The 27,635-nt window shown below is 46.0% G+C and overlaps 1 protein-coding gene across 4 annotated transcripts in view; it reads left to right on the plus strand.

Moving 5' to 3' along the window:
- The first annotated feature begins 1,379 nt into the window (after positions 1 to 1,379).
- Positions 1,380 to 27,635, plus strand: part of LOC129703673 (transient receptor potential cation channel subfamily V member 6-like) — an 83,299-nt gene continuing 57,043 nt past the window's right edge. For 2 of the 4 annotated variants that reach the window (XM_055646320.1, XM_055646321.1), the window contains exon 1: positions 1,629 to 1,766. Coding sequence is in view for 2 of the 4 variants with exons in the window: in XM_055646317.1 (XP_055502292.1) it covers positions 1,609 to 1,766; positions 26,371 to 26,465 (253 nt within the window). In the remaining 2 variants the exon portion in view is untranslated. Of the gene's footprint in view, positions 1,767 to 26,370; positions 26,466 to 27,635 lie in introns of all 4 variants that reach the window. The other 2 variants (XM_055646317.1, XM_055646318.1) reach the window with 2 other exon arrangements.

The following is a 27,635-nucleotide window of genomic DNA, read 5'->3' on the forward strand; positions in this document are numbered from 1 at the left end:
CACGGTGGCGCAGCGGTAGAGTTGCTGCCTTACAGTGAATGCAGTGCTGGAGTCCCAGGTTCGATCCCGACTACGGGTGCTGTCCGTACGGAGTTTGTACGTTCTCCCCGTGACCTGCGTGGGTTTTCTCCGGGACCTTCGGTTTCCTCCCACACTCCAAAGACCTACAGGTTTGTAGGTTAATGGGCTTGGTAAATGTAGAAATTGTCCCTAGTGTGTGTAGGATAGCGTTAATGAGCGGGGATCGCTGGTCGGCGCGGACCCGGTGGGCTGAAGGGCCTGTTTCCGCGCTGTATCTCTAAACTAAACTAAAGATGAGATGTGATCTCATGGAGGTGTATAAAATCATGACGGAAATAGATAGGGTGGCGTTATTTTTCCAAGAGTAGGGAAAGATAGCATAGACAAGGTGTAGAGGGACACGTGCCCATCAGCGGCTGGTGGGACTAGTGTAGATTTAGTTTGAGTTTAGTTTATTGTTACGTGAAACCGAGATACAGTGAAAAGCTTTTATTGCGTGCTATCCAGTGAAAAGCTTTTATTGCCCAACTTTCCCACACCAACCGACATGCTAGGTCTACACTAGTCCCACCTGCCTGTGTTTGGTCCATATCCCTCTCAACCTGTCCAATCCATGCACCTGTCTAAATGTTTCATAGACGTTGATGAGTTTGGGTAAGTTGGGCCGAAGGGCCTGTTCCCACGCTGTATCACTCTGTGGTTCTATCACTGGGGATTGTAATAGAATCTGGAACACAAATTTGGGCAAACTCAGAGTTTATCTTGGAGGTAGCATGGACAACGTCAAGATGTAGCAGCATAGAACTGCAGATTCATAGTTCATATGTTCTAGGACCAGAATTAGGCCATTCGGCCCATCAAGTGTACTCCCCCATTCAATCATGCCTGATCTATCTCTCATAACCCCATTCTCCTGCCTTCTCCCCATAACCTCTGACACCCGTACTAATCATGAATCTATCGATCTCTGCCTTAAAAATATCCATTCACTTGGCCTCCACAGCCTTCTGCGGCAATGAATTCCACTGATTCACCACCCTCTGACTAAAGAAATTCCTCCTCATCTCCCTGTCTAAAGGTATGTCCTATTATTCTGTGGTTATGGCCTCTGGTCCTAGACTCTCCCACTAGTGGAAACATCCTCTCCACATTCACTCTGTCCAGGGTTTTCATTATTCTAGCCACAGATGCTGCTTTATGCCAAAGACAGGCACAGAGTGCAGGGAGGGGAAGGGGTCCAGGCAGAATCTCTGGAGGAAGGGGATATAAGGGACATTTCAAGGGAGATTAAGGCTTTATTGAGCTGTGCTGGTCCCCCTCCTGTGTGCAGGTATATTTGACGTCAGTTGATAGGTGTATAATAGAGCTGGCGAGAGGCGGCGACCTCAGTGTGTGTGTGTGTGTGTGTGTGTGAGTGAGTGTGTGTGTGTGTGTGTACATGTATGCGTGCGAGATGGAAGAATCGAGTCGCTGGTGATTATGGCAATGGGCGACTCGGTGCTTGGTTGTATCCAGATCGCACCGAGGGACTTTTGGGATGTCGTCCGTGAGAATACGCGATAATGACTATTGAAGTGAGCGATTGACATGGCTGCATTCAGAAAAGCAATTGACTGTTTCATCAACCGGGTGAAAAACCCCATCTCCCCCGGCCAGTCCGTCTCCAAGGATAACACCTCTGATAAACTGGAACTCGGGGGTCGCCAGAAGAACTTCAACAACGTGTTCGAGGTGAAAAGCAGAGGGTGAGTGCAAGGTGAACTTCAAAAATATTTCAGTGCTTGAAAGGCCTGTGAAATCCAAAGGCAACGTCGCTGTAAGTTTCACTAGCTGACTGATACATTAGTCCCCAGACTGTAAACATCAGTGGCTCTGGCGAAATACATATTTAATTTGTGCGTTGCTTGCTATATTTTGTTTTCCTCCGACACTTTATTCCCTTGTTAAAAAAAAAATATAGGATGCATCCTAAAATAATGGTATTATCCACTATTGCTTACCGCCACAGGTCTATTCAATGGTGTGTTTATTGTCACATATACATGGTCCACGGTGATTTTGTTTTTTGCATACAAGTCAGTAAAGTTTTACTGCACGGTCATCGATCCTACTGGCTTTTTTTTTGGAAATGTGTAGGAAGGATCTGCAGATGCTGGTTTAAACCGAAGATAGACACAAACTGCTGGAGTAACTCAGCGGGGCAGCCGGCAGCACCTCTGCGGAGAAGGGATGGGTGATGTTTCAGAGTCGAGACCCTTCTTCAGACTGAGAGTCAGGGGAGAGGGGAACGAGAGATATAGAAGAAATATGAAAAAAGAAAGATATGGAAAAATATGCTGCCTGACCCGCTGAGTTACTCCAGCTTTTTGTGTCTGAGATTGGAAATATGATCACTTGCAGATGATAGACTCCAGTCGGTATTACTTTGAATTAAAGATCTCTGCTTTCCGAAAACGGAAACCTTTAAAAAAAAGTAATTTTTAGTGCGATTCACGCTTTAAGTGAGGCGCATTTATCCTTCTTCCATGGCTTGCTGTTGCAAAGTAGTACTGTACTATTCACAACATAGAATAGTACAGTACAGGAACAGGCCCTTCGGCCCACAATGTCTGTGCTGAACATGATGCTGAGATAAACTAATCTCACCTGCATGCACATGGTCTATTATCCCTCCATTCCCTGCATATCCATGTGCCTATCCACAAGCCTCTTAAATGGCACACCACCACGATCTCCGGCAGCACAATCCAGCCACTCGCCTCCCCTCCCCCCGTTCTAAAAAAACTTGCCCCTAACATCTCCTTTAAACTTTGCCCCTTTTGATTTAAAGCTATGCTCTCTAGTCTTTGACATTTCCATTCTGCGGGGAAGAGGTTCTGAATGTCTACTCTATCTTTGCCTCTCATAATTGTATGTGGTTGTGTAAGGTCTCCCCTCAACCAGTCCCAGAGAAAACAATCTCTTTGTCCAATGTGTAATGAGTGTACATACGCAGCAATCTCATCCGGATAATTTGATATTGACATCGTTGCTGTTTTTCCAGTTTATTTTTCCAGATTTACTCTAATTACTGCACCAATTATTTTAAATATACACTTAAAATGATTGATAAAAACAGAAGGTAGACAAAAATGCTGGAGAAACTCACAGCGGGTGAGGCAGCATCTATGGAGCGTTTCGGGTCGAGACCCTTCTTCAGACTGATTGGGGAAGGGGACGGGAGGTGGGGATCTTTTGAAGTCCTTTTGTGGCATTGATATAATGCACTCTGAAGATTATTTCTAGGTCAATATAAATAAGTAAAAATGTAAAGTAAGTAAGTATTTAGTTGTTCTGTTTTGGGATATTTGACAATAAAACACTCTTGATTCTCTTGGCTTCGCTCTTGAATATTGTTCAATAATAATAAGTTGTTAAGTAGTGGAGGTTGAAAGGGACTTAAAACATTTATGGCTCATTTAATGCCCTAGTTCATTTAATGCCATAAACGGTTACAGAAGGAATGAAATAGAAAGCGTAGAGCGGTCACGATGGCGCAGCGGTAGAGTCGTTGCCTTACAGCGAATGCAGCGCCGGACACCCGGGTTCTATCCCGCATACGGGTGCTGTCTATACGGAGTTTGTACGTTCTCCCCGTGACCTGCGTGTGTTTTCTCTGAGTTCTTCGGTTTCCTCCAAAGACGTACGGGTTTGTAGGTTAATTGGCTTGGTAAATGTATAAATTGTCCCTAGTGTGTGTAGGATAGTGTTCTTCTTCTTCTTGCGTATGGCGTGCACAGACCAAAGTTGTAGGACAACTTGTTCTATTTGATCTTATTTGATGCTTGATGCACACCAGGTTGATTGCATTCGTCGAAAGGGCGGACCACGTGAAGGTTGCAATCTCCCGTCCCAGGATCGTGTTAGTGTGTTTGGGGATCGCTGGTCGGCACTTACCCGGTGGGCCGAAAGATCTCCAAACTAAACTGGCCTCCTCTGTGTATAAGATCAGTGTTCCAGGGTGCGGAAGATCTCCCACTGACATGCATGCTGTTTAGTTCTATCCCCTTTGGAGAAGAGTGAACAGCAGAGTGAAGGTTTGCCAGGACGACACATGAATTTCAGAGACTGAACGATGAGGTCAAGCTACACAAGCTGTTCCTTGGAATATATGGAATTAGTAACGTGTATTTTTCTCATCTTGGGGAAGCGGATGGGATAGATGTCGGGTAACTATTCCCAACCCCTTTCCATCCACTGGGAATTTCTGGTCCGTTGAGTTCAGTAGACCCAGACTGGGAGTGGAATTAGAAAACAAAGGTGGACATATGTTACTCTCTTCCATAAATAGCAACTGATGTTGGATTAATCGAGCGTTTCAACTCGAGCCTTTGATGGAGGTGCATGTTACTCCTCGGCCCCATGGGCTAATATTACACCGGAGTAACTCAGCGGGTCAGGCAGCATCTCTGGAGGAAAGGAACAGGCGACATTTCAGGTTGAGACCAGAAACGTCGCCCTTTTCGACAAGGTCCCACATAAGAGATTAGCATACAAACTTAAAGCACACGGTATTGGGGGTTCAGTATTGATGTCGATAGAGAACTGGCTGGCAGACAGGAAGCACAGAGTAGGAGTAAACGGGTCCTTTTCAGGATGGCAGGCAGTGACTAGTGGGGTACCGCAAGGCTCAGTGCTGGGACCCCAGCTATTTACAATAAATATTAATGATCTGGATGAGGGAAATGAATGCAACATCTCCAAGTTTGTGGATGACATGAAGCTGGGGGGCAGTGTTAGCTGTGAGGAGGATGCTAGGAGGCTGCAAGGTGACGGATAGGTTGCGTCACAGTTTAAGGATAACAGGGAAGTCTTTTAGGACCGAGATGAGAAAATCATTTTTTACAGAGAGTGGTGAATCTGTGGAATTCTGTGCCGCAGAAGGTAGTTGATGCCAGTTCATTGGCTATATTTAAGAGGGAGTTAGATGTGGCCCTTGTGGCTAAAGGGATCAGGGGGTATGGAGAGAAGGCAGGTACAGGATACTGAGTTGGATGATCAGCCATGATCATATTGAATGGCGGTGCAGGCTCGAAGGGCCGAATGGCCTACTCCTGCACCTATTTTCTATGTTTTCTATGTTTTCTATTCCTTCTCTCCAGAGATGCTGCCTGACCAGCTGGGTTACTCCAGCATTTTTTGTGTGTCTATCTTCAGTGTAAACCAGCATCTGCAGTTTCTTCTCACGCATTTGCATTCCATTGTATTTCTGAAGTTCCATTTGTGTGAAGCCAATGGAACTGAAAACAGACACATATTGAATTGCAGATCAGGCTTGAGAAAGTAACTGACCTAGAGTTGTATAGTTCTTGAATGCAAATAAAAATACAACCTGGTCACTTCCTTTCAATTTTCTCTCCCCTTCTCTTGCATGAGTTTTGCTTTTAATCAGTGGCAATGATGTCTGTATTCATCTCCTCTCTCACTCATTCTTCCCACAATCACTATGAAGAACTAATCTCTGAACTACACATTGTCTGGGTTGTACCAGGGACTTTAGGATTTGTTTTGTTCTTACACTATCTTGAATTTATTCTTTATTGTACTTTTTCTGGTGTTCATTTATTGTGCTATCTGCTGAGTACTGTGTTTACAAATCCCCATTGGCCGCTGCAAGTAAGAATTTCATTGTTCTGTTTTCGGGACAAATGACAATAACACACTCTTGAGTCTTGCCTGATGCAGGGTGTCAACCCGAGACGTCACCTATTCCTTTTCTCCAGAGATGCTGCCCGTCCCGCTGAGTTACTCCAGCATTTTGTGCCTATATTCGTTGTAAACCAGCATCTGCAGTTCCTTCAGACCCATTCATGACTCTTGACTCTGTCCCTTGATTCATCTCATTCATAAGTTCATAAGTGATAGGAGCAGAATTAGGCCATTCGGCCCATCAAGTCTACTTCGCCATTCAATCATAACCCCTGACCTGTACTAATCAAGAATCTATCTCGGCCTTAAAAATATCAATTGAATTGGCCTCCACAGCCTTCTTGGAGGAAAGTCCTTGGACTCGTTCAGCAAATCATTTGTTCATTAGCATGAGGTGTCTTGGGTCTTGTGCATTACCAGATTGTCCGGTGATGGACTCTTCAACAACATACCCACCAGCTTGGTACCCAATGGCCTTTGGATGGTGCAACCAAATATTGGGCAGTGTCTGGTTCTGGCCAGGAAGATTATTTAACATAAGGGTTGAGGTACCAGGCCAAGAAATTAAGATGAGGCACCAGGAACTAGATACCGAGCTTATCACGTGACAATAAGCTAAACTGAAATGAACAGACATTGAAAAAAGCTAAACCACTGTTTTCTGAATTAATTGGGAGCCAAGCGAACAAAATCCAAAATACAGATACATAGAAATATAGAAACATAGAAATTAGGTGCAGGAGTAGGCCATTCGGCCCTTCGAGCCTGCACCGCCATTCATATGATCATGGCTGATCATCCAACTCAGTATCCCGTACCTGCCTTCTCTCCATACCCCCTGATCCCCTTAGCCACAAGGGCCACATCTAACTCCCTCTTAAATATAGCCAATGAACTGGCCTCAACTACCCTCTGTGGCAGAGAGTTCCAGAGATTCACCACTCTCTGTGTGAGCACAATAAATACCTGTATTTATTTGAAGAAAATACCTTTCTTGATTAGTATGGGCGGCAGGGGATATGGGGAGAAAGCAGGAGAATGGGGTTTGGAGGGAGAGATAGATCAGCCATGATTGAATGGCGTAGTAGACTTGATGGGCCGAATAACTTATGAACGTGAACTTTAGCTGTAGTCTGATAGAGAACAAATGGTTCCTCAGACATGGTATTGTACATCTCTTAAGAGGGGACACTTTACTTTGTTGTTTCTTCCCTTAACTCAGACTACAATTTGACTGGGTGTCAAAAGCCCTGTACCTTGACCCTCTCCCTTCCCTCAACACCCATCTTCATAGGTTCTTGGAGGAGAATAAGGCCATTCGGCCCTTCAAGTCAACTCCACCATTCATCAATGGCTGATCTATCTTTCCCTCTCAACCCCCATTCTCCTGCCATCTCCCACTATCCCCAGACACCCTTACTAATTAAGAATCTGTCAATCTCTGCATTACAAATATTCGTTGACTTGGCCTCCACAGTTTTCTGTGGTAATGAATTCTGCAGATTCACCACCCTTCTGATCTCCTTTCTGAAGGAATGTCCTTTAATTCTGAGGCCTTGGTCTCTGGTCCTCGACTCTCCCACTAGTGGAAGCATCCTCTCCACAGCCACTATCCAGGCCTTTCACTATTCAGCAAGTTTCAATGAGGTTTCCCCTCATCTGTCTAAATTCCTAAGGAGGTTGCTGTAACCACGATGTTAGGAGATGTATTAGCACATTTAGTTTGGAGATATAGTGTAGAAACAGGCTCTTTGGCCCCACTGAGTCCGGGCTGAACCACAATCGCCCCGTACACTCATGCTATCGTACACACTCAGGACAATTAACAATTTTACTGAAGCCAATTAACCTACAAACCTGCACGTCTTTGGAGTGTGGGAGGAAACCGGAGCTCCCGGAGAAAACCTATGTGGTCACAGGGAGAACGTACAAACTCCGTACCGACAGCACCCGTAGTCGGGGTCAAACCCGGGTCTCTGGTGCTGTAAGGCAGCAACTCTACCGCTGCGCCTCTGTGACAGACCCCACCAAGAGTATTTCCCCCCATTATTAACATATTGCGTGGAGAACCAGGAACACATCGTCTGCCCTGGATCTCCTCACCACCCGCCACGTCTTTGGCAGAACCTCCAAACAAATCTCTGGACAAGAGTTGGAAACAGAACAGTTTTCCAAAGCAATCGGTTCTAGAAACATAGAAACATAGAAAATAGGTGCAGGATTAGGCCATTCGGCATTCGAGCCTGCACCGCCATTCAATACGATCATGGCTGATCATCCAACTCAGTATCCGGTACCTGCCTTCTCTCCATACCCCCTGATCCCCTTAGCCACAAGGGCCCCATCTAACTCCCTCTTAAATATAGCCAACAAACTGGCCTCAACTACCTTCTGTGGCAGAGAATTCCAGAGATTCACCACTCTCTGTGTGAAAAATGTTTTCCTCATCTCGGTCCTAAAAGATTTCCCCCTTATCCTTAAACTGTGACCCCTTGTCCTGGACTTCCCCAACATCGGAAACAATCTTCCTGCATCTAGCCTGTCCAACCCCTTAAGAATTTTGTAAGTTTCTATAAGATCCCCCCCTCAATCTTCTAAATTCTAGCGAGTACAAACCGAGTCTATCCAGTCTTTCTTCATATGAAAGACCTGACATCCCAGGAATCAGTCTGGTGAACCTTCTCTGTACTCCCTCTATGGCAAGAATGTCTTTCCTCAGATTAGGAGACCAAAACTGTATGCAATACTCCAGGTGTGGTCCCACCAAGACCCTGCACAACTGCAGTAGAACCTCCCTGCTCCTATACTCAAATCCTTTTGCTATGCTCCTTATACTCAAATCCTTTTCTGCGACTTTATCATTTGATGTACATTTGGGAGAATGTCTCCAGTTCCCGTGGGATGTCATCCACGAACATCGTCTGCCCTGGATCTCCTCACCACCCGCCACGTCTTTGGCAGAACCTCCAAACAAATCTCTGGACAAGAGTTGGAAACAGAACAGTTTTCCAAAGCATTCGGTTCTTGAAACATAGAAACATAGAAAATAGGTGCAGGATTAGGCCATTCGGCCCTTCGAGCCTGCACCGCCATTCAATACGATCATGGCTGATCATCCAACTCAGTATCCGGTACCTGCCTTCTCTCCATACCCCCTGATCCCCTTAGCCACAAGGGCCCCATCTAACTCCCTCTTAAATATAGCCAATGAACTGGCCTCAACTGCCTTCTGTGGCAGAGAATTCCAGAGATTCGCCACTCTCTGTGTGAAAAATGTTCTTCTCATCTCGGTTTTAAAGGATTTCCCCCTTATCCTTAAACTGTGACCCCTTGTCCTGGACTTCCCCAACATCGGAAACAATCTTCCTGCATCTAGCCTGTCCAACCCCTTAAGAATTTTGTAAGTTTCTATAAGATCCCCCCCCCTCAATCTTCTAAATTCTAGCGAGTACAAACCGAGTCTATCCAGTCTTTCTTCATATGAAAGACCTGACATCCCAGGAATCAGTCTGGTGAACCTTCTCTGTACTCCCTCTATGGCAAGAATGTCTTTCCTCAGATTAGGAGACCAAAACTGTATGCAATACTCCAGGTGTGGTCCCACCAAGACCCTGCACAACTGCAGTAGAACCTCCCTGCTCCTATACTCAAATCCTTTTGCTATGCTCCTTATACTCAAATCCTTTTCTGCGACTTTATCATTTGATGTACATTTGGGAGAATGTCTCCAGTTCCCGTGGGATGTCATCCACGAACATCTTGTGGTGGCTTCTTGGTAACGGCAGGCCTGGCATCTTCCCATAATCATAAGCATACTTTATCAGCTGTGTAGGTTTTGCAACATATGAGGAATTTGATTTGCCATACAGTCATACTAATAAAAAGCACCAAAACACAAAAAACTACATTTGAATATAAACATCCACCACAGTGACTCCTCCACATTCCTCACTGTGATGGAAGGTGAAAAAAAGTTCAATCTCTTCCCTTCTTTGTTCTCGGGGGCCTCGAGCCTTCCGTTGATGGGACGATCTTGACTCTCGTAGCTGGTGGTCGGGCCATCTGCATCGGGGCGATTAAGCTCCTGCATCACGGGGATGTCCGCGCTGGGTCGATCAGACCACGGTTCGAGGCTGTTCGAAACCTTCTGTGACTTTGGAGCTCCCGACTCGGCCTCTACCCGAGACTGCGAGCTCCGCGATGTTAAAATCCGCAGGCCGCGGTTGAAGCGTCGACTCCCGCCCTGCAGTCATTTTGAACACGTGAATGGCTCCTCGGCGCGAGCAAGCTTGGTGTCAGGAAGTTGCAGATCCAATTTTGGGGTTGGCACAGTTTGACCCTCAACAACAAACCATCCTTGCGCAATCGTCAAGAGAATTGGAAGATGGCACCAGAACAGGACAACTTTTGATGTGCTGCCCCAGAAGAAGATCTACTTACAAGGATTGGACTCTCAGATTTGTGCATGATTGTGTGATTTGACACAGCAAGCTTCTCGCTTAATCTAGGTCTACGCGATATTAATAAACTAAACTAATCTACTGTTTCCAGTTTGGTTTTTTCGGGCAGCTATTTATTTAATTTTGTGCACTAGGAACTGGCACTAAATATATTCGCTGAGTCTATGATGGGTAGATGGGACATGTTGGTCGGCATGGGCAAGTTAGGCCGAGGGGCCTGTTTACACGGTGTATGACTCTATGACAATACCAGTTCTATCTGAATGAATTGTGATGGACTAGATCGTGAGACGGTTTCCATTAGGGAGGGAGACAGGCAAAATGAACCTAATACCCTTCTGATGGAAGCACAATAACTATTAACTATCACAATGCTTAAAAGCATTTGGACAAGTACATGCATAGGATAGGTTTAGAGCAATGTGGGCCAAATGCAGGCAAGTGGGACTAATGTAGTTGGGGCATGTTAGTCAGTGTGAGGAAGTTGGGTTGAAGGGCCTGTTTCCATGCTGTATGACTCAAAGACTTTAAATAATCTTGGTAGCAGTCTTAAAAACGGTCTTATTAATGATAATTTGAATTAATTATTGTTATAGAATCCCAAATGTTTTATTAATATCTTCACCTAATCTGGCCTCTATGCAACTCCAGACTTGCATTGACTCTTAAAGGCCCTCTGAAGTTAGCCCAGATGTCCACTCTGAAGTATCATAGTCTTTTGGTAGACACAACATGCTGGATTAACTCAATGGGACAGGCAGCATCTCTGGAGAGAAGGAATGGGTGATGTTTTGGGTTGGTACCCTTCTTCCTATCATTATCTTTTACTGTTTTAATATGGCAACATAGGGTGCAAACAGACAACATTCAGTGCAAACAAACAGAATAGTGAAAGGCTTGGATAGAGTGGATGTGAATGAAAGTAATGAAAGTCAATAAAAGTAAGCATGCAGGTACAGCAGGCAGTGACGAAAGAGAATGGCATGTTGGCCTTTATAGCAAGAGGAGTTGAGTATAGGAGCACAGAGGTCCTTCTGCAGTTGTACAGGGCCCTAGTGAAACCACACCTGGAGTATTGTGTGCAGTTTTGGTCCCCTAATTTGAGGAAGGACATTCTTGCTATTGAGGGAGTGCAACTTAATTCCTGGGATAGTGGGACTGTCATATGCTTAGAGAATGGAGCGGCTGGGTTTGTATACTCTGGAGTTTAGAAGGATGCGAGGGGATCTTATTAAAACATATAAGATTATTAAGGGTTTGGACATGCTAGAGGCTGGATGTTGAGGGAGTCCAGAACCAGGGGCCACAGTTTAAGAATAAGGAATAAGACCCGGGTGTGATCCTGACTACGGGTGCTGTCTGCACAGAGTTTGTACAAATGTAGGGGTTCAGTATTTTCAGACGTTGGCAATGCCATTCTTGGATTACAATGTACACTATTAGTCTCCATATTTAAGGATGGATGTAAATACGTTGAAAATAGATGAGAGAACATATGTCAAACCACAACCTTGGTTGAACAGGTTGGATATATGTATCCACTGAAGCTTAGAAGAGTGAGTAGGACTTTATTGAGGCACCTTGACTGATGAGAAGAAGATGTTTCCCTTTGAGAATCACGAAAGGAATCGGATTTTGGAACGGGATTTGAGAATCACAATTCCTGTTCGGGCGGCACGGTGGCGCAGCGGTAGATTTGCTGCCTCACAGCGCCAGAGACCCGGGTGCGATCCTGACTACGGGTGCTGTCTGCACAGAGTTTGTACGTTCTCCCCATGACCTCATTGGTATTCTCCAGTTTCATCCCACACTCCGAAGGCGTACAGGTTAGCAGATTAATTGGCTTCTGTAAAATGTCATGAGTGTGTAGGATCTCTCCACCAATCTAAACTCTAAAACCACCGGTCACTGTTGAACAACAAGGAGTCGTCCAATTGAAACCGAAAAAGAATTGAAGTTCTTCCTCTGAGAGAACTGTGAACCTTTGAACGCAAAATGCTGGAGTAACTCAACGGGTCGGGCAGCATCTTTGGATGGTGATGTTTCTGGCCGGGACCTTTCTTCAAAATCGAATCTTTGGAATTGTCTTCCTCAATGGGTAAAGAAAACAGAATCTTCGAAGATCTCTGCTATATTTAAGAGGGAGTTAGATGTGGCCCTTGTTGCTAAGGGGATCAGGGGGTATGGAGAGAAGGCAGGTACGGGATATTGAGTTGGATGATCAGCCATGATCATATTGAATGGCGGTGCAGGCTCGAAGGCCTACTCCTGCACCTAATTTCTATGTTTCTATGTTTCTATGTTTTAAGGCAATTAAATGGAAAATTAGCTGGGCAGTTGGGGATCAGATAAGCCAATATTCTATTGAATGACAATGACAAATCCATGCTCCTTGCAGTTATTGTTTTTATACTCTCTAAATCAGGTAGTTTCTGTGGAGAGAGAAGAGGAGTAATGTTTCAGGTTGATGACCTTTTTTCTTATGTGTTTCCAACATTTTCTCTTTTTATTTTGGATTTTTAACATCTGAAGCTTTTCTTTTCCTTTTCCATGCACCACGACATCAAACGCCATTGCCATTTCCACCTGTGCCGCCATCAGCCTCCAGACCAAGATGCCCACTGGAGCAGTCAGTGGCTCTAAAATGGAAAAGTGAGGAACTGCAGGTGCTAGAATCTCGGGCAAAAATCACAAAGTGCTGGAGGAACTCAACGGGTCAGGCAGCATCTGTGGAAGGAATGGACAGACGATGTTTCGGGTCATGGCCCGAGGGCTGAAGAAGGGCACTGTTCCGAAATGTTGTCTGTTTGTTTCCCTCCGCAGATGCTGCCTGCCCGTTGAGTTCTTCCAGCACATTGTCTTCCTCAAGGAGTCTGTGGAATTCTCTGCCTCAGAGGGCGGTGGAGGCCAGTTCTCTGGATACTTTCAAGAGAGAGCTAGATAGGGCTCTTAAAGATAGTGGAGTCAGGGAATATGGGGAGAAGGCAGGAACGGGGTACTGATTGTAGATGATCAGCCATGATCACATTGAATGGCGGTGCTGGCTCAAAGGGCTGAATGGCCTACTCCTGCACCTATTGTCTATTGTCTTTTGCATTAGGTGTAAGAAGCTGGTGTTATTACTGAAGTGGTTCATCTCATGACACTCCAGAACCTTCTTGCCTTCCACAAATCACGTCAATATTGCGATGTAATACTCTCAACCTGGGCGGCAGGTTGGTGCAGCGCTAGAGTTGTTGCCTTACAGCACTAGGGACCCAGGTCCTGAATATGGGTGCTTGCCGTACGTTCTCCCCGTGACCACGTGGGTTTTCTCCGGGTGCTCCGGTTTCCTCCCACACTCCCAAGGCTCCCAGGTTTGAAGGTTAATTGGCTTTTGTAAATTGTGCCTAAAGTGTAGGATAGTACTGATTGCTGGTCGGCAGGGACTCGATGGGCAGAAGGTCCTGTTTCCACGCTATTTACAGGTTAATTTTTTGGCAGGTTTACCGAGGTACAGTGTAAAGCTTTTTGTTGCGGGCTATCCAGTCAGCGGAACGACAATATATGATTACAATCGAGCCATTTACAGTGTACAAAAAGGGAATAACATTTAGCCAACTCAGTCCAATCGAGGGTAGGCCGAGGGTCATCGATGAGGGAGATAGTAGTTCAGGACTGTTCTCTGGTTGTGGTTGGATGATTCATTTGCCTGATAACAGTTGGAGAGAAACTGTCCCTGAATCTGGAGGTGTTCGTTCTCACACTTCTTTACCTATTGCCTGATGAGAGAGGGGAGAAGAGGTCGTGGGCAGGTTGTGTCTCTGAAGTCCAACTTGCTTGGAAGTGTACCATTCTAACAATACCAAATAATCTCAACACCGTCATGAGCAAAGCCGCCTCCTGGGCCGATACCTTATTCATCACCCTCAATGTTCATTCCTTCCTCCACTGATGTATCTGGCCTTTGGTAATGTGCCATCTACATACTTACAAAAGACAAAACATTGGAAGAACTCAGCGGATACACTGACGTAGGGTCCTGATTCAAAATGGCGGCTTGGGCCTCTTTGCCTCCACAGATGCTGCTTGACCCATTGAGTTCTTCCAGCACACTGCTTTGTTATCCAGACTCAAGTCCCCCTAGTCTTTATACTTCCCTCGACCTCCTTGATAACAGCCCTGTCATGAATGTCAATGGTGGCAGTTGGCACATGGAAGTGCAGGCACCTGTAATACTCTCTCCAAAGTCTCATTGTCCCTTCTTTGGGAATATAGACGGTTTGTGCCATTGAGCTGTAGTCTACTCTGGAGGAATATTTGGTTGTCCTGTAAGATCCTATAATTCCTAAAAATAATTTAATTGTCCCATCTGGGACACATGACAATAAAACTCTCTCGACTTGTCTCTTGGTGCTCCTCTTGTTTGTGTTTGGCCTCACCCTGGCTGTCAGGGAGGGTGAGGACAGAAGTGTTGGTGTAGGAAGGGGAAGGGGAAGGTGAATTAAAAAGGCTGGCAACCAGAAGATCGAGATGGCCGTATTACTCAGAGTGCAAATGCTCGGCAGAATGGTCCTCTCCTCCGCTGATGTAGGCGAGGCCACAACGAGAGCACACAATACAATAGACGGAGGTTGGAGAAGGTGCAGCAGGTGAATAGTTGTCCCACCTGGAATGTTCCTGAGTGGAGGTGAGGGAGGAGGTGTAGGGACAGGTGTAACATGCCCCTGGAGTTGGAGGCTGGACCGGTGGGCCGTGGCCTGTAGAGGGAGCCACCGAGCCGGGCCCCCCATTCGTCCCACGAGGGCCAGAGAGGTGGGTGGAGGGAGATGGCGATGGTGGACGCGAGGAGCAAGTTCCGGTGAGAATGAACCGGGGTCTCACCTTTCATGCTGTCAAAGGTTGGCTGAGAGGGGCTTCCCCACCCCACCCCTCCGGGAGGAGAGGAGAGGAGAGGAGAGGAGAGGAGAGGAGAGGAAAGGGACGACGCTTCGTAGGACGATCCTGACGGAGGTGTCGGCTGGAGGCCCCGCAGTGGCCTGGGGCTCGCCTGAATCGGGCCCCACTGCAGAAGGCCCAGCACATGGACCGAACCGGGTTGAAAATGGCGCCAAAACCTCAGTGGAGTATTTTTGCACACTTTGTACTAATCCAGAATTGTGCTTAGATATAATCATAGTGACACAGCTTAGAAACAGACCCTTTGGCCCAACTTGCCCATACTGGCCAACATGTGCCATCCACACTACTCCCACCTGCCTGCATTTGGGCCTTATCCCTCTTAACCTTAGTTTTTAGTTTTGGAGATACAGCACGGAAACAGGCCCTTCGACCCACCGGGTCCGTGCCGACCAGCGATCCCCGCACATTAACACTACCTACACCCACTAGGGACAATTTGTACATTTATACCAAGCCAATTAACGTACAAACCTGTACGTCTTTGGAATGTGGGAGGAATCCGAAGATCTCGGAGAAAACCTAAGCAGGTCACGGGGAGGAGCGAATAAACTCCGTACAGACAGCATCCGTAATCGGGATCGAACCCAGGTCTCTGGCGCCGCATTTGCTGTAAGGCAGCAACTCTATCGCTGCGCCACTGTGACTGCCCAACCTGTCCTATCCATGTACCTGGTTAAATATATGGCAATGCTTTTCTGACATCTGTGCAAAAGAAGGATTTCGCTGACCGCCCGTGTATGTGATAGTAAAGAACTATTGACTGTAAGTCCTGTGGTTGCAGGGGAAAGTGCCCATGCTTGGGTGGGGCACGATGAGCAGACCAGTGTCACAGAGGGAGTGATCAATGGAGGAAAGGGTGGGGAGAGGAGGTGGTGGGGAGGGGAGGGGGAAAGGTCTGCTGCCACATGCGTAGTACTTAGGACTGTTTGGTACTTTGTAACTTTGTTTGCGGCACGGTGGTGCAAATAGAGCTACTGCCTCGCAGCGCCAGACACCCGGGTTCGATCCCGACTGCGGGCGCTGTCTGTGTGGAGCTTGTCCGTTCTCCCTGCGCCCGCGTGGGTTTTCACCGAGATCTCCGTAGTTTCCTCCCACACGCCAAAGACTACAGGTTTGTAGGTTAAATTCGGTATAAATTTGAACCAAAATTGTCCCCTAGTGTGCGTAGGATAGTATAAATGTGCGGGGATCGCTAGTCGGTGGGCCGAAGGGCCCGCTTCTGCGCTGTACCTCTAAACTAAACTAAACTACACTTGTATACTGCCTACGTTGCATGCAAAATAAACCATTTCACTGTGACAATAAAGCATCATCCATTCATTCATATTAATATAACTGTAGCACAATTCACCCACTTTATTTTATATAATTGTACATTATAGAAAAATATCAACTTTTGTCCATAAAAAGTAAGGCTAACTTTTAATGCCTATCTTCAATTTTTCTGAGTTGTTTTAAAGTATAATTCAGGTGATGATACTTCTAATGTCGTGTTGTCACTTGCGGGCGGAGCGCCAAGGCAAATTCCTTGTATGTGAACATACTTGGCCAATAAACTTATACATTCATTCATTCATTCATAGTTTTTTGTTTTAGATTTTTGGTTTCAGTTTCAGAGATACAGTATGAAAACAGGCCCTCCTGCCCAGCGAGTCCGAACCGACCAGCGATCCCCGCACATTAGCACTATCCTAAGGAGAATTTACAATTATACCAAGCCAATTAATCTGCAAACCTGTACGCCTGGGAGAAAACCGAATATCTCGGAGAAAACCCACGGGGAGAACGTACAGACTCCGCACAGACAGCGCTCGCAGTCGCGATCGAACCCGGGGTCTCCGGCGCTGTAAGGCAGCAACTTGCTGCACCACCGTGCTGCCCTAGAATATTTGTACCTCCCCCAGTCCTCCCATTTCTGTTCTCCTTCCCATTATCCCCGCCGTACCACCCTATCATCCCCCCTCTCTCATCCCTCTCTCCCTCCTGGCTCCATCCTCCTACTACACAAATTCTTCACATACTGGAACCTCTCCTGCATCTGGTTCCATCTGCCCATTCATAGTTATTAATGGTTGCCAGTATCACCTTCCTTACTCATCAGTCTTAGTGTCCCTTCTCATCACCCTCCAGCCTTTACCTCCACCTCGACCTCTACCTTCCCATCCCATCATCTGCCTCCCCCCACCCTTGTTTCCCCTTTTGTCCCTTGTCTGCTTCTACTTCTCACCTAACTACCCCTGTTTCTGGGCTGTTTCACTCCTTGAGTCTTGTTCGAACCGTTCATGAACTAGGCAAGGTATGGTGGAGAGCCTGAGAATGAAATGATAAAGCTGGGATTAGATTGACTGGAAGCCCTTGAAATTCACAAAGAACTCATGAGAGATTAGTAAATCGGTGGGGCAGCAGTGGAGTTGCTGCCTCACAGCGCCAGAGACCCTGGTTCAATCCTGACTACGGGTGCTGTCTGTATGGAGTTTGTACGTTCTCCCCTTGACCTGCGTGGGTTTTCTCTGAGATCTTCGGTTTCGTCTCACACGCCAAAGACGTTCAGGTTTGTGGGTTAATTGGCTTTGTATAAATGTAAATTATCCCTAGTGTGTGTAGGACAGTGTTAATCACTATCAATCACAATCACAATAATACTTTATTAGCCAAGTATGTTTTGAAAAATACGAGGAATTTCATTTGTCAAGTCAGTCATACAAATAAAAAGCAACGGAGCACACAAAATACATTTTAACATAAACATCCACCACAGTAACTCCTCCACATTCCTCACTGTGATGGAAGGCGAAAAAAAGTTCAATCTCATCCCTTTGCTCTCCCACGGTCGGAGGGCTCGAGTCCACCGTTGACGGGATGATCTTGACTCCCGAAGCCAGCGGCGTTTGGGCCTTGCGCATCGAGACGGTCAGCTCCTGCATATGGGGGATGTCAGCTCCCCCGCGCCGGACGATCGAACCCCACTCCCGAGATTGCGAGCTCCCGATGTAAAGTCTGCAGATCGCAGTTGGAGCGATCTCAGGCAAGAGTTCGACTCCGATGTAAGTCCACGCCCCATGGTGGGGCCCAAGGTCAGTCCGAGGAGGCTCCATTGATGGTAGACCGCAGAGCAACCAGAGAATGCGATCCGAAAATTAATCGCATCTCCGGCAAGATAAGAAACTGAAAAAAAAAGTTTCCCCCTCCCCCACATAAAACAAACTGGGGACATTTACACAGACTTTTAACACACTAAAAAATGTTTAAAAGACAAAAAAACAGACTGTTAGCGGGGGCTGCCAATTATGCGACGCCCCCTGGTGGATTGGGGATTGCTGGTCGGTGCGGACTCGGTGAGCCAAAGGACCTGTTTCCCCACTGTATCTTTAAACTAAACTAAAAACTGAAAAGAACTCAAGTGCCATTTGAATGTATCACTGGCTGAATGGTGAGAATCTAGATTTAGTTTAGTTTGGAGATACAGCACAGAAACAGACCCTTCGGCCCACCGAGTCCACACTGACCAGCGATCACCCCGTACACTAGCACTATCCTACACACACTAGGAACAATTTTTAATTTTAACCAAAGCCATTTAACCTGCAAACCTGTACGTCTTTGGAGTGTGGGAGGAACTCTGAGTACCTGGAGAAAACCCACGCAGGTCACAGGGAGAACGTGCTAACTCTGTATTGTGAAATGTGAAGCTAATGCAAGTTAATCCTGTTCTTCGCTAGCCTGCAGTTATTAGACCATGCAGCGTAAGCCATGGGTAATGAAACTGGGGTGTTTCTGATGAGAGAGATATTTCTGCCGTTTGTGCAGTAAATCGGTCATCTTACTGTGACTTTTCCTGTTAATGCAAGTGTGAAACTATCAATTTGGCGACATTGACAATTGTGTTTTCAGTGAATCACACTGTCACACGAGAAGAAGAAAGGAAGAGGAGGAGGAGCCAGAGGGCTGAGGGAAAGATGAGAAGGGGAGGAGACAGTGAGGACTACCTGAAACTAGAGAAGTCAATGTTCATAATTTAGTTTAGATTAGTTTGGAGAAATACAGCGTGGAAACAGGCCCTTCGGCCCACCGAGTCTGTGCTGACCAGTGATTCCCGCACTTTAACACTATCCTACACCAACTAGGGCTAATTTTTACATTTACCAAGCCAATTAACCTACAAACCTGTACGTTTTGGAATGTGGGAGGAAACCGAAGATCTCGGAGAAAGCCCACGCAGGTCACGGGGAGAACGTACAAACTCCGTACAGACAGCACCCGTGGTCGGGATCGAACCCGGGCCTCAGGTGCTGCATTCGCTGTAAGGCAGCAATTCTACCGCTGCGCCACCGTGACCGCCCAAATTTAATCAGAGTTAATCAGGGTTAATGCCGCCCGGATTGGAGAGTATTGGCTATAATGGGAGGCTGAACAGACTTGGATTGTTTTCTCTTGAGCATTGCAGGTTGCAGGGAGACCTGATGGAAGTGTATAAAATGATGACAAACGTAGGGAGGTTAGAGTGTTAGAACTTTATTCCCAGGATGGAAATGTCAAATACTGTCGGGCACAGCGTTACGGTGAGAAGGGCAAAGCTTGAAAGTGATGTGCGGGGAAAAGTTTTTTCCTACAGGGTGGGTGCTCGGAATACGCAGTTGAGGGTAGTTGTGGAGGCAGGTACATTAGTGGCGTTGAAGAGACCTTTGAACAGGGACGTGGATGTTCAGGGAATGGAGGAATACGAGTTGGAACGGCAGGCAGATACGTGTTGGAATTGGCTTCACGTTGGGCATGGACATTGTGGGCCTGTTCTTGTGCTGTGTAGTGAGGAACTGCAGATGCTGGTTTAAACCAAAGATAGATACAAAAAGCTGGAGTAACTCAGCAGGACAGGCAGCATCTCTGGAGGGAAGGAATGGGTGGTGTTTTTAGGTCACTCATTCCTTTCCTCCAGAGATGCTGCCTGACCCGCTGAGTTACTCCAATGTAATGTATATGTGCAAGGTAAGCCCATGGAGCCGAATAAAAAGCAAATAAAAACAACATGCCTGAATTTGAGTACAGGAGCAAAGAGGTCCTTTTGCAGTTGTACAGGGCCCTAGTGAGACCACACCTGGAGTATTTTGTGCAGTTTTGGTCCCCTAATTTGAGGATGGACGTTCTTCCTATTGAAGGATTGCAGCGTAGGTTCACCAGGGACTGCCATATGCTTAGAGAATGGAGTGGCTGGGCTTGTATCCTCTGGAATTTAGAAGGATGAGAGGAGATCTTATTGAAACATAAGATTATTAAGGGTTTGGACACGCTAGAGGCAGGAAACATGTTCCCGAAGGTACACAAAAAAGCTGGAGAAGCTCAGCGGGTGCAGCAGCATCTATGGAGCGAAGGAAATAGGCAACGTTTTGGGCCGAAACGTTGCCTATTGAAAGGTTTCGGCCCGAAACGTTGCCTATTTCCTTCGCTCCATAGATGCTGCTGCACCCGCTGAGTTTCTCCAGCTTTTTTGTGTACCTTCGATTTTCCAGCATCTGCAGTTCCTTCTTGAACAACATGTTCCCGATGTTGGGGGAGTCCCGAACTAATGGACCACAGTTTAAGAATAAGCAGTAAGCCATTTAGAATGGAGATGAGGATATACTTTTTCACACAGTGTTGTGAGTCTGTGGAATTCTCTGCCTCAGAGGACGGTGTAGGCCGGTTCTCTGGATACTTTCAAGAGAGAGCTAGATAGGGCTCTTAAAGATAGTGGAGTCAGGGGATATGGGGAGAAGGCAGGAACGGGGTACTGATTGGGGATGATCAGCCATGATCACATTGAATGGCGGTGCTGGCTCGAAAGGCCAAGTGGCCTACTCCTGCACCTATTATCTATTGTCTATTGTCTATTGTCTATTTTTCATCAGGTTAGAATACCGAATATTTCAGGTACATTTGTCTTATTTCAGATTTTCAACATCTGCAGATTTTTGTATTACATGTCTTCCTCAAACTTTTTCTTCTGCAATCTTGCTATTTAAAGGACCAACATCTAGTCTAGTTTAATTTAGTTTAGCTTAGTTTAGTCTGAAGCAGGGTCGCGACCCGAAACGTCAACCATTCCTTCTCTCCAGAGAGGCTGCCTGTCCCGCTGAGTTACTCCAGCTTTTTGTGTGCGCCGTCTGTTCTTGCGCTGTACTGTTCTATGTTCTATTATTAACAGACATACACAATGCCGCAGCTTTTCAATCTTCTGGATTCTCTTCAAGTTGAATCCAGAAAGCACATGAGGGGATCTTAATGTTTATAAATGTGAATACGCACCAGGGAATACCCCTAGTTTCAAGCCTCAAACTCCCAACATCATGTCATGGCTACAATTAATAGTCAATTAACTGCTCAGATGTGGCAAACTAACAACCAATTACCTAAATATCACTGGAAGACTTTCCATTTAAGTAACTACGAACGCAACTCAGAACAATCATTTGTCATAAAAAATATCTTCATTGATTCCCAGTATGGTCAGCTTTGTAACTAATCATTAATATCACACAGAGAGTTGTGAGTCTGTGGAATTCTGTGCCTCAGAGGGCAGCGGAGGCCAGTTCTCTGGATACTTTCAAGAGAGAGCTAGATAGGGCTCTTAAAGATAGCGGAGTCAGGGGATACGGGGAGAAGGCAGGAGCAGGATATTGATTGGGGATGATAAGCCATGATCACATTGAATGGCGGTGCTAGCTCAAAGGGCCAAATGGCCTACTCCTGCACCTATTGTCTATAATATATTATTGGACCCATCAATTCCACATTATGTCTTTCACTAGGTAATCAAAGTCAAAGTCAAAGTCAAAGTAGCCTTTATTGTCATTCAGTCCTTGCGGTCTGAACAAAATTTTGTTGCCTTGCAGTCCTAAAAATGACAAAAACACACAATAAACACAAATAAACATCCACCGCAGTGAGTTCACCAGGCACCTCCTCACTGTGATGGAAGGCAAAAGTCTTAAGTCTTTGTCTCTTCCCTTCTTATTCTCCGTCTGCACCGTAGCGATCCAGGCTTCAGATGTTGTGACCCCGCCGGGCGATGGTAAGTAATGTCAGTCCCGCGGCTGAATCTGAGCTCCGCGAACGGGCCGGTTCAACTCTGCGGCCCGGGGTAGTCGAAGCTGCCGAAGCTGCGGCCCTCCAGTCCAGCGGACGCAGCTGTTGTTGCGGGAGCTCCGGAGAACTGGTCACCAACCTGTGACTGTGAGCTCCCGACGAAGTCGTCCACTGGGCCCGCGGTCGGGTCGGATGGCCGCTGCCGCCGGAACACTGCCCCAGCTCCGGGGCCGTGTCGCCGCTGCCGCTGCCCCAGCTCCGAGGCCGGGTCGCCGCTACTGTCGGAACACCACAGCTCCGGAGTCGGACCACTGCTGCTGGAACGCTGCCCCAGCTCCGTTATTAGGCCTCGGCGCAGGCGGAGACGGAGACGGGGGATACGACAAGAGAAGTCGCATCCCCCCGAAGGAAGAGACCAAAAACATGTTTCTCCCCCCCCACCCACACACACACACAACCTAATAAACCAAACATTAACTAAAACAGGACAAAAGAACAATAACAAAAAAAGAAAAAAGCAGACGGACTGCAGGCGAGCCGCAGCTGCTAAGGCAGCGCCGCCATCTTCCCTGTGATCAGGGAATAGTCATCTGGAGCACTTTAGTAACATCAATCCTAACCTTATTCTGAACAGATGTATGCTGGTAAAAGACTTTCTACCTAGTTATTTGAGGTAACTACATAATCCTCCCCTCTTCCTTCTTCCCCTCTATAACCCCCCCCCCTTCTTTGTTCCCTTCCCCCCCCCCTCTCCCTGTGTCCCACTTGGCACCCAGACATATTTCAAATGTGTCTGAAGAAGGGTCCTGACCCGAAACGTCACCTATCAACGTTAGTCTGAAGAAAGGCCTTGATCTGAAACATCACCAATCCAAGTTGAGTCTAACGAAGGGACCCGACCCGAAACATACCCTCTCCATGTTAGATTTGAAGAAGGGTCCTAACCCTAAACGGCACCAATCCACATTAGAGTCTGAAGAAGGGACTGACCCAAAGTGGCGCCCATCCATGTTCTCCAGAAATGCTGTCTGACCCACTAAGTTACTCCAGCACTTGGTGTGTTTTTTTTTTGTAAACCAGCATTTGAACTTCCTTGTTTCCGTATACCAACTTAGCTTGGTGCAAATGGATCTTTTAGATTAGTTGATGTATGCAAATAAAAATGTTTAATGTTTATGTTTCCAATGGATAAGTTGAGAAAACATCTGCATAATGTGAGTAGCATCCACTGACAAATCTGAGTTATTTACATGTATAGACCCTTTCTTCCTGAAACATTGCCTATCAAGTCAAGTCGTCAAGTCAACTTTATTTGTCACATACACATACAAGATGTGCAGTGAAATGAAAGTGGCAATGCCTGCGGATTGTGCAAAAAACTACAGAACAGAATAGAACAGAATCAGTATTTACATGTTAGAAAAAAAACAACAATTTTAGAAAAACACAACACAACAGTAAATTAGTCCCTGGTGAGATAAGAGTTTACAGTCTTGATGGCCTGTGGGAAGAAACTCTGTCTCATCCTCTCTGTTTTTACAGCGTGACAGCGGAGGCGTTTGCCTGACCGTAGCAGCTGGAACAGTCCGTTGCTGGGGTGGTAGGGGTCCCCCATAATGTTGCTGGCTCTGGATCTGAACCTTCTGATGTATAGGTCCTGCAGAGGGGGGCGAGTGTAGTTCCCATAGTGCGTTCGGCCGATGTTCTCTAGGAATGCTGCCTGACCTACTGAGTTACTCCAGCACTTTGTGTCTTTTTTTTTTGTAAACCAGCCTCTGCAGTTCCTTGTTTCTCCAGAGTTATTTACATGGTTGGTTGAAATAGCCAGACTAAATATGAGTTCTGAAAAGATAATTGGTAAAATTCTGATTCCTATTAATACCGCGTCAAGAATCTTGAATTTTAGGGGAACTATCTAACTTGGTGGGAACACACTAAGCAATAGGAATTGATTGGTAAAGGTAAATGAAGAAGAATGTTCAGAAAGTTTGTAGTTCCCCGAAAAACTGTTCGGAATCAACTAAATGAAAAAAAATGTAAACGGGAGTCTTACCAGGAACTTTCGTGAACAATACACAGTGGCACGGCTGGTAGAGTCACTGCCTCACAGCGCCAGGGACCAGAGTTTGATTCCGACCTTGGGTGCTGTCTGTGTGGAGTTTGAACGTTCATCCTGTGTCCACATGGGTTTCCTCCGGGTGCTCCGGTTCGCTAACTTATCCCAAAGGTGTGCATGTGTGGGTTTTGTAGGCTAATTGGCCCTCTGTAAAATTGTCCCTAGTGTGAAAGTGGGATAACTAATGTGAATAGAGGTTGATCGATGGTCAATGTGGAGTCGCTGGATTGAAGGGCCGGATTCCGTGCTGTATCTTGAAACAAGAACAAAATGTCATTTGGATTAGTGTCAAGTTAGGAATATTAGATTGTATCCAGTTCAAAACTATTATGAACAAATTTAAATCAGGCACAAATTGGAAATGAAAGAAGATTATTTTAATCAAATAGGTAATTAATAAGACACACAAAGACAAATTATATACATATTATTTTTGTAAACCAGCAAATGCATTTTATTGTCACATGGACTGAGGTGCAGTGAAATTCATTTTATGTATAGAGTTCAGTACATAAGCATTCATTTTTGTATAGAGTTCACTTGTATACATAAGCATCTCAGATACAGTACATGTGTATAGCAGCAGTGCACAGAGTCGCCAGTTTGGCCCCATTTTCAAGTCCCAGTTGTTGTAAGTGCAGGGATCTTGACCTGACCATGAAGGCCCGTTGCCATGGTGACACTGCAGGGTCAGCCTGCCCCACCGCTGCAGGCCGTGTGCGGTCCACGTGCTCGGCCACTTGGAGTGGCGCCAGGTCCAGCCGAGCCCCAGGCTGCAGCAGGGCCTCCAGCGGCCCACTCCCCCATCGAGGCTGCGCGCTCCTTCCCGCAGCCGGTCTGCTAACTGGCCATTCCTCTCCGGGGGGAGGGGGGGAGGGGGCACTTCGGGCCTTCCGGGTGGGTTCCCAGTCCGTGGCAAAAGACTCCAATCCAAGATGGGCGTGCCGGGCCTGCTGGTGGGTCTGGTGTAGAAAGTATGTTGAGAAAAGAGCAGCATGGTGGCGCAACAGTAGAGCTACTGCCTTACAGCACCAGTGACCCAGTATCAGTGGGAAGACAATGCATGTTAACAATCGAGCCATCCACACTGTACAGGTACACACAATTTCAATGATCCATCCCACTCCTCATTATTTATTAAATCCAATGCTTCCACCGACATTAGTGTTGGATCTACTCAACGGAGATGACGAAGACAAAGAAGATCATCTTTCAACACACACACACAGTGTTATCAAGGTGAAGGTTTGCTGATATCTAGGATTATAAGAACATTGGACGAGTTGGTCATAAGAGCTAATCTAAAAGCTTTAAAGTTGGAGGAGCAGGATGCGAGAAAAAGGCCAGCGGGTACAGTGCTGGGTTCGATCCCGACTACGGGTGCTGTCTGTACGGAGCTTGTACGTTCTCTCCGTGACCCTCGTGAGTTTTCTCCAAGATCTTCGGTTTTCTCCCACAGACGTACAGGTTTGTAGGATCATTGGCTTGGTATAAATGTAAAATTGTCCCTTGTGTGTGCGTGTATGTGTGTGTATAGGATAGTGTTAGTGTGCGGGGATCGCTGGTCGGCACGGACTCGGTGGGCCGAAGGGCCTGTTTCCGCGCTGCATCTCTAAACTAAACTAAGAAAACTAAAAGACTGTCTACGGTCAGGCTAAATGTGTTTGCGGAGTCGTGGAAACATCAGAACAAAGATGACAACCAGTCACAATGGTCATTAGAGGATGTAACAGTGGGGATTATTTAATGTTCTTCCATCCGATTCTTGAAATACAAGTGCGGAAAGGTTATTGAATCTTTCTGCGGGAGAAAATTATTACGAATTGGTAAAATATTTGACAGGAAGGGTTATTTTCAACAAGGGTTGGTGGGCAGAAGTTTTTTTTTTCTCATTCCATACAGTCTTGGGTTCTGAACAATGGTGAAACTAATTTTGCCCCCTCCATCCAGAATTAGTCACAAGTTATTGACCGACTGATGGATGTCGGCCTTGTTGTATATTTTATTCATGTTTTTAACTTGACGTTAAAATTCGATTTAAGCTTTTAACTGATGGATTACAAAAGAAATGATTTCACTTTGCAGAATAGAAAGCCCTTTATTCAAGGCGGCGAGACAAAATGATGTTGAATCTTTGAAGAATTTACTAGAGGAGAAACATGTAGACCCTTTTGAAAGAGGTGAGTTAACTGTAGCAGCAGGTAGAAATATATTGATATATATATATATATATATACATATACATATATATATCGCAAAAAATTTGCATGTCTCAGAACTGGGAAATATTTTGCATTGTGCCTTACTGGTAAATTGTTCAATGGACTGAAATTTGTAAAATATTTAAATATACACCAGCTTGTTGAGTAACATTGTACATCACAGCTACTATGGATGAATAAGGCAAATTCATATCACTGGTTCCATTTCCCTCGCACAAGATAAACACACACTCCGATTTGTATCTGAACTCCTTTGAAGATTGCATTGGAATAGGAATGCTAAAGTCGGTGTAAAATTATAAAATACCAATGAAATACTCGTAATGCCATGAATTACAGTAGACCACATTGAGGGCTGCACGGTGGCGCAGCAGGTAGAGCTGCTGCCTCACAGCGCCAGCGACCCGGGTTCAATCCTGTCCTCGGGTGCTGGCTGCGTGTGGAGTTTGCACGTTCTCCCTGTGACCGTGTGGGTTTCCTCCGGGTGCTCCGGCTTCTGCCCACGTCCCAAAGACGTGCGGGTTTGCAGGTTAATTGGCCCTCTATAAATTGCCCCTGGTGTGCGGGCCGTGGATGTGAAATTAGGATAGCATGGACGTAGTATGAATGGATGATCGATGATCAGCGTGGTGGGCCGAAGGGCCTGTTTCCATGTTGTATCGTTTAATCAATTAATCAATCTCCAAGGGACAAGGTATAATGTTGGTGCATGTGTGTGCTTGTGCGTGCGTGTGTATCAGTGTGTAAGTGTGAAATAGGGGCTGTGGATAAGGGATAGAAGGCGGGACACCAGAGAATAGAAGCCTCTATAATTAAACAAATAGTCCAGTCATAAATCTTATGATTTTAAACCGGATATGCTTTGGACTTAGTTTACTAAATGTCATCATTTACTTTACAGAAGTTTGTACAGGGACTTAATTTATAATCTGTTACGATAATTGTAGAAATGTCTCTAGTTTCTGTGTCATTCTAGTAGGAAAGCAGCAAGAGAAATGTAGCGAATGGTGGTGTATGTTCTGGGCTATCACAGCTAGTAATCTCCGAGTGTAATCTTTCTCCAACTGCAAGCATGTTCAGCCTTGTGTTCAGCATTTTAACAAAACCTGTCGATATCAAACCCTTCTT

This window comes from Leucoraja erinacea, chromosome 14, assembly GCF_028641065.1.
Source record: "Leucoraja erinacea ecotype New England chromosome 14, Leri_hhj_1, whole genome shotgun sequence".
In the NCBI taxonomy this organism is placed as follows: Eukaryota; Metazoa; Chordata; class Chondrichthyes; order Rajiformes; family Rajidae; genus Leucoraja; species Leucoraja erinaceus.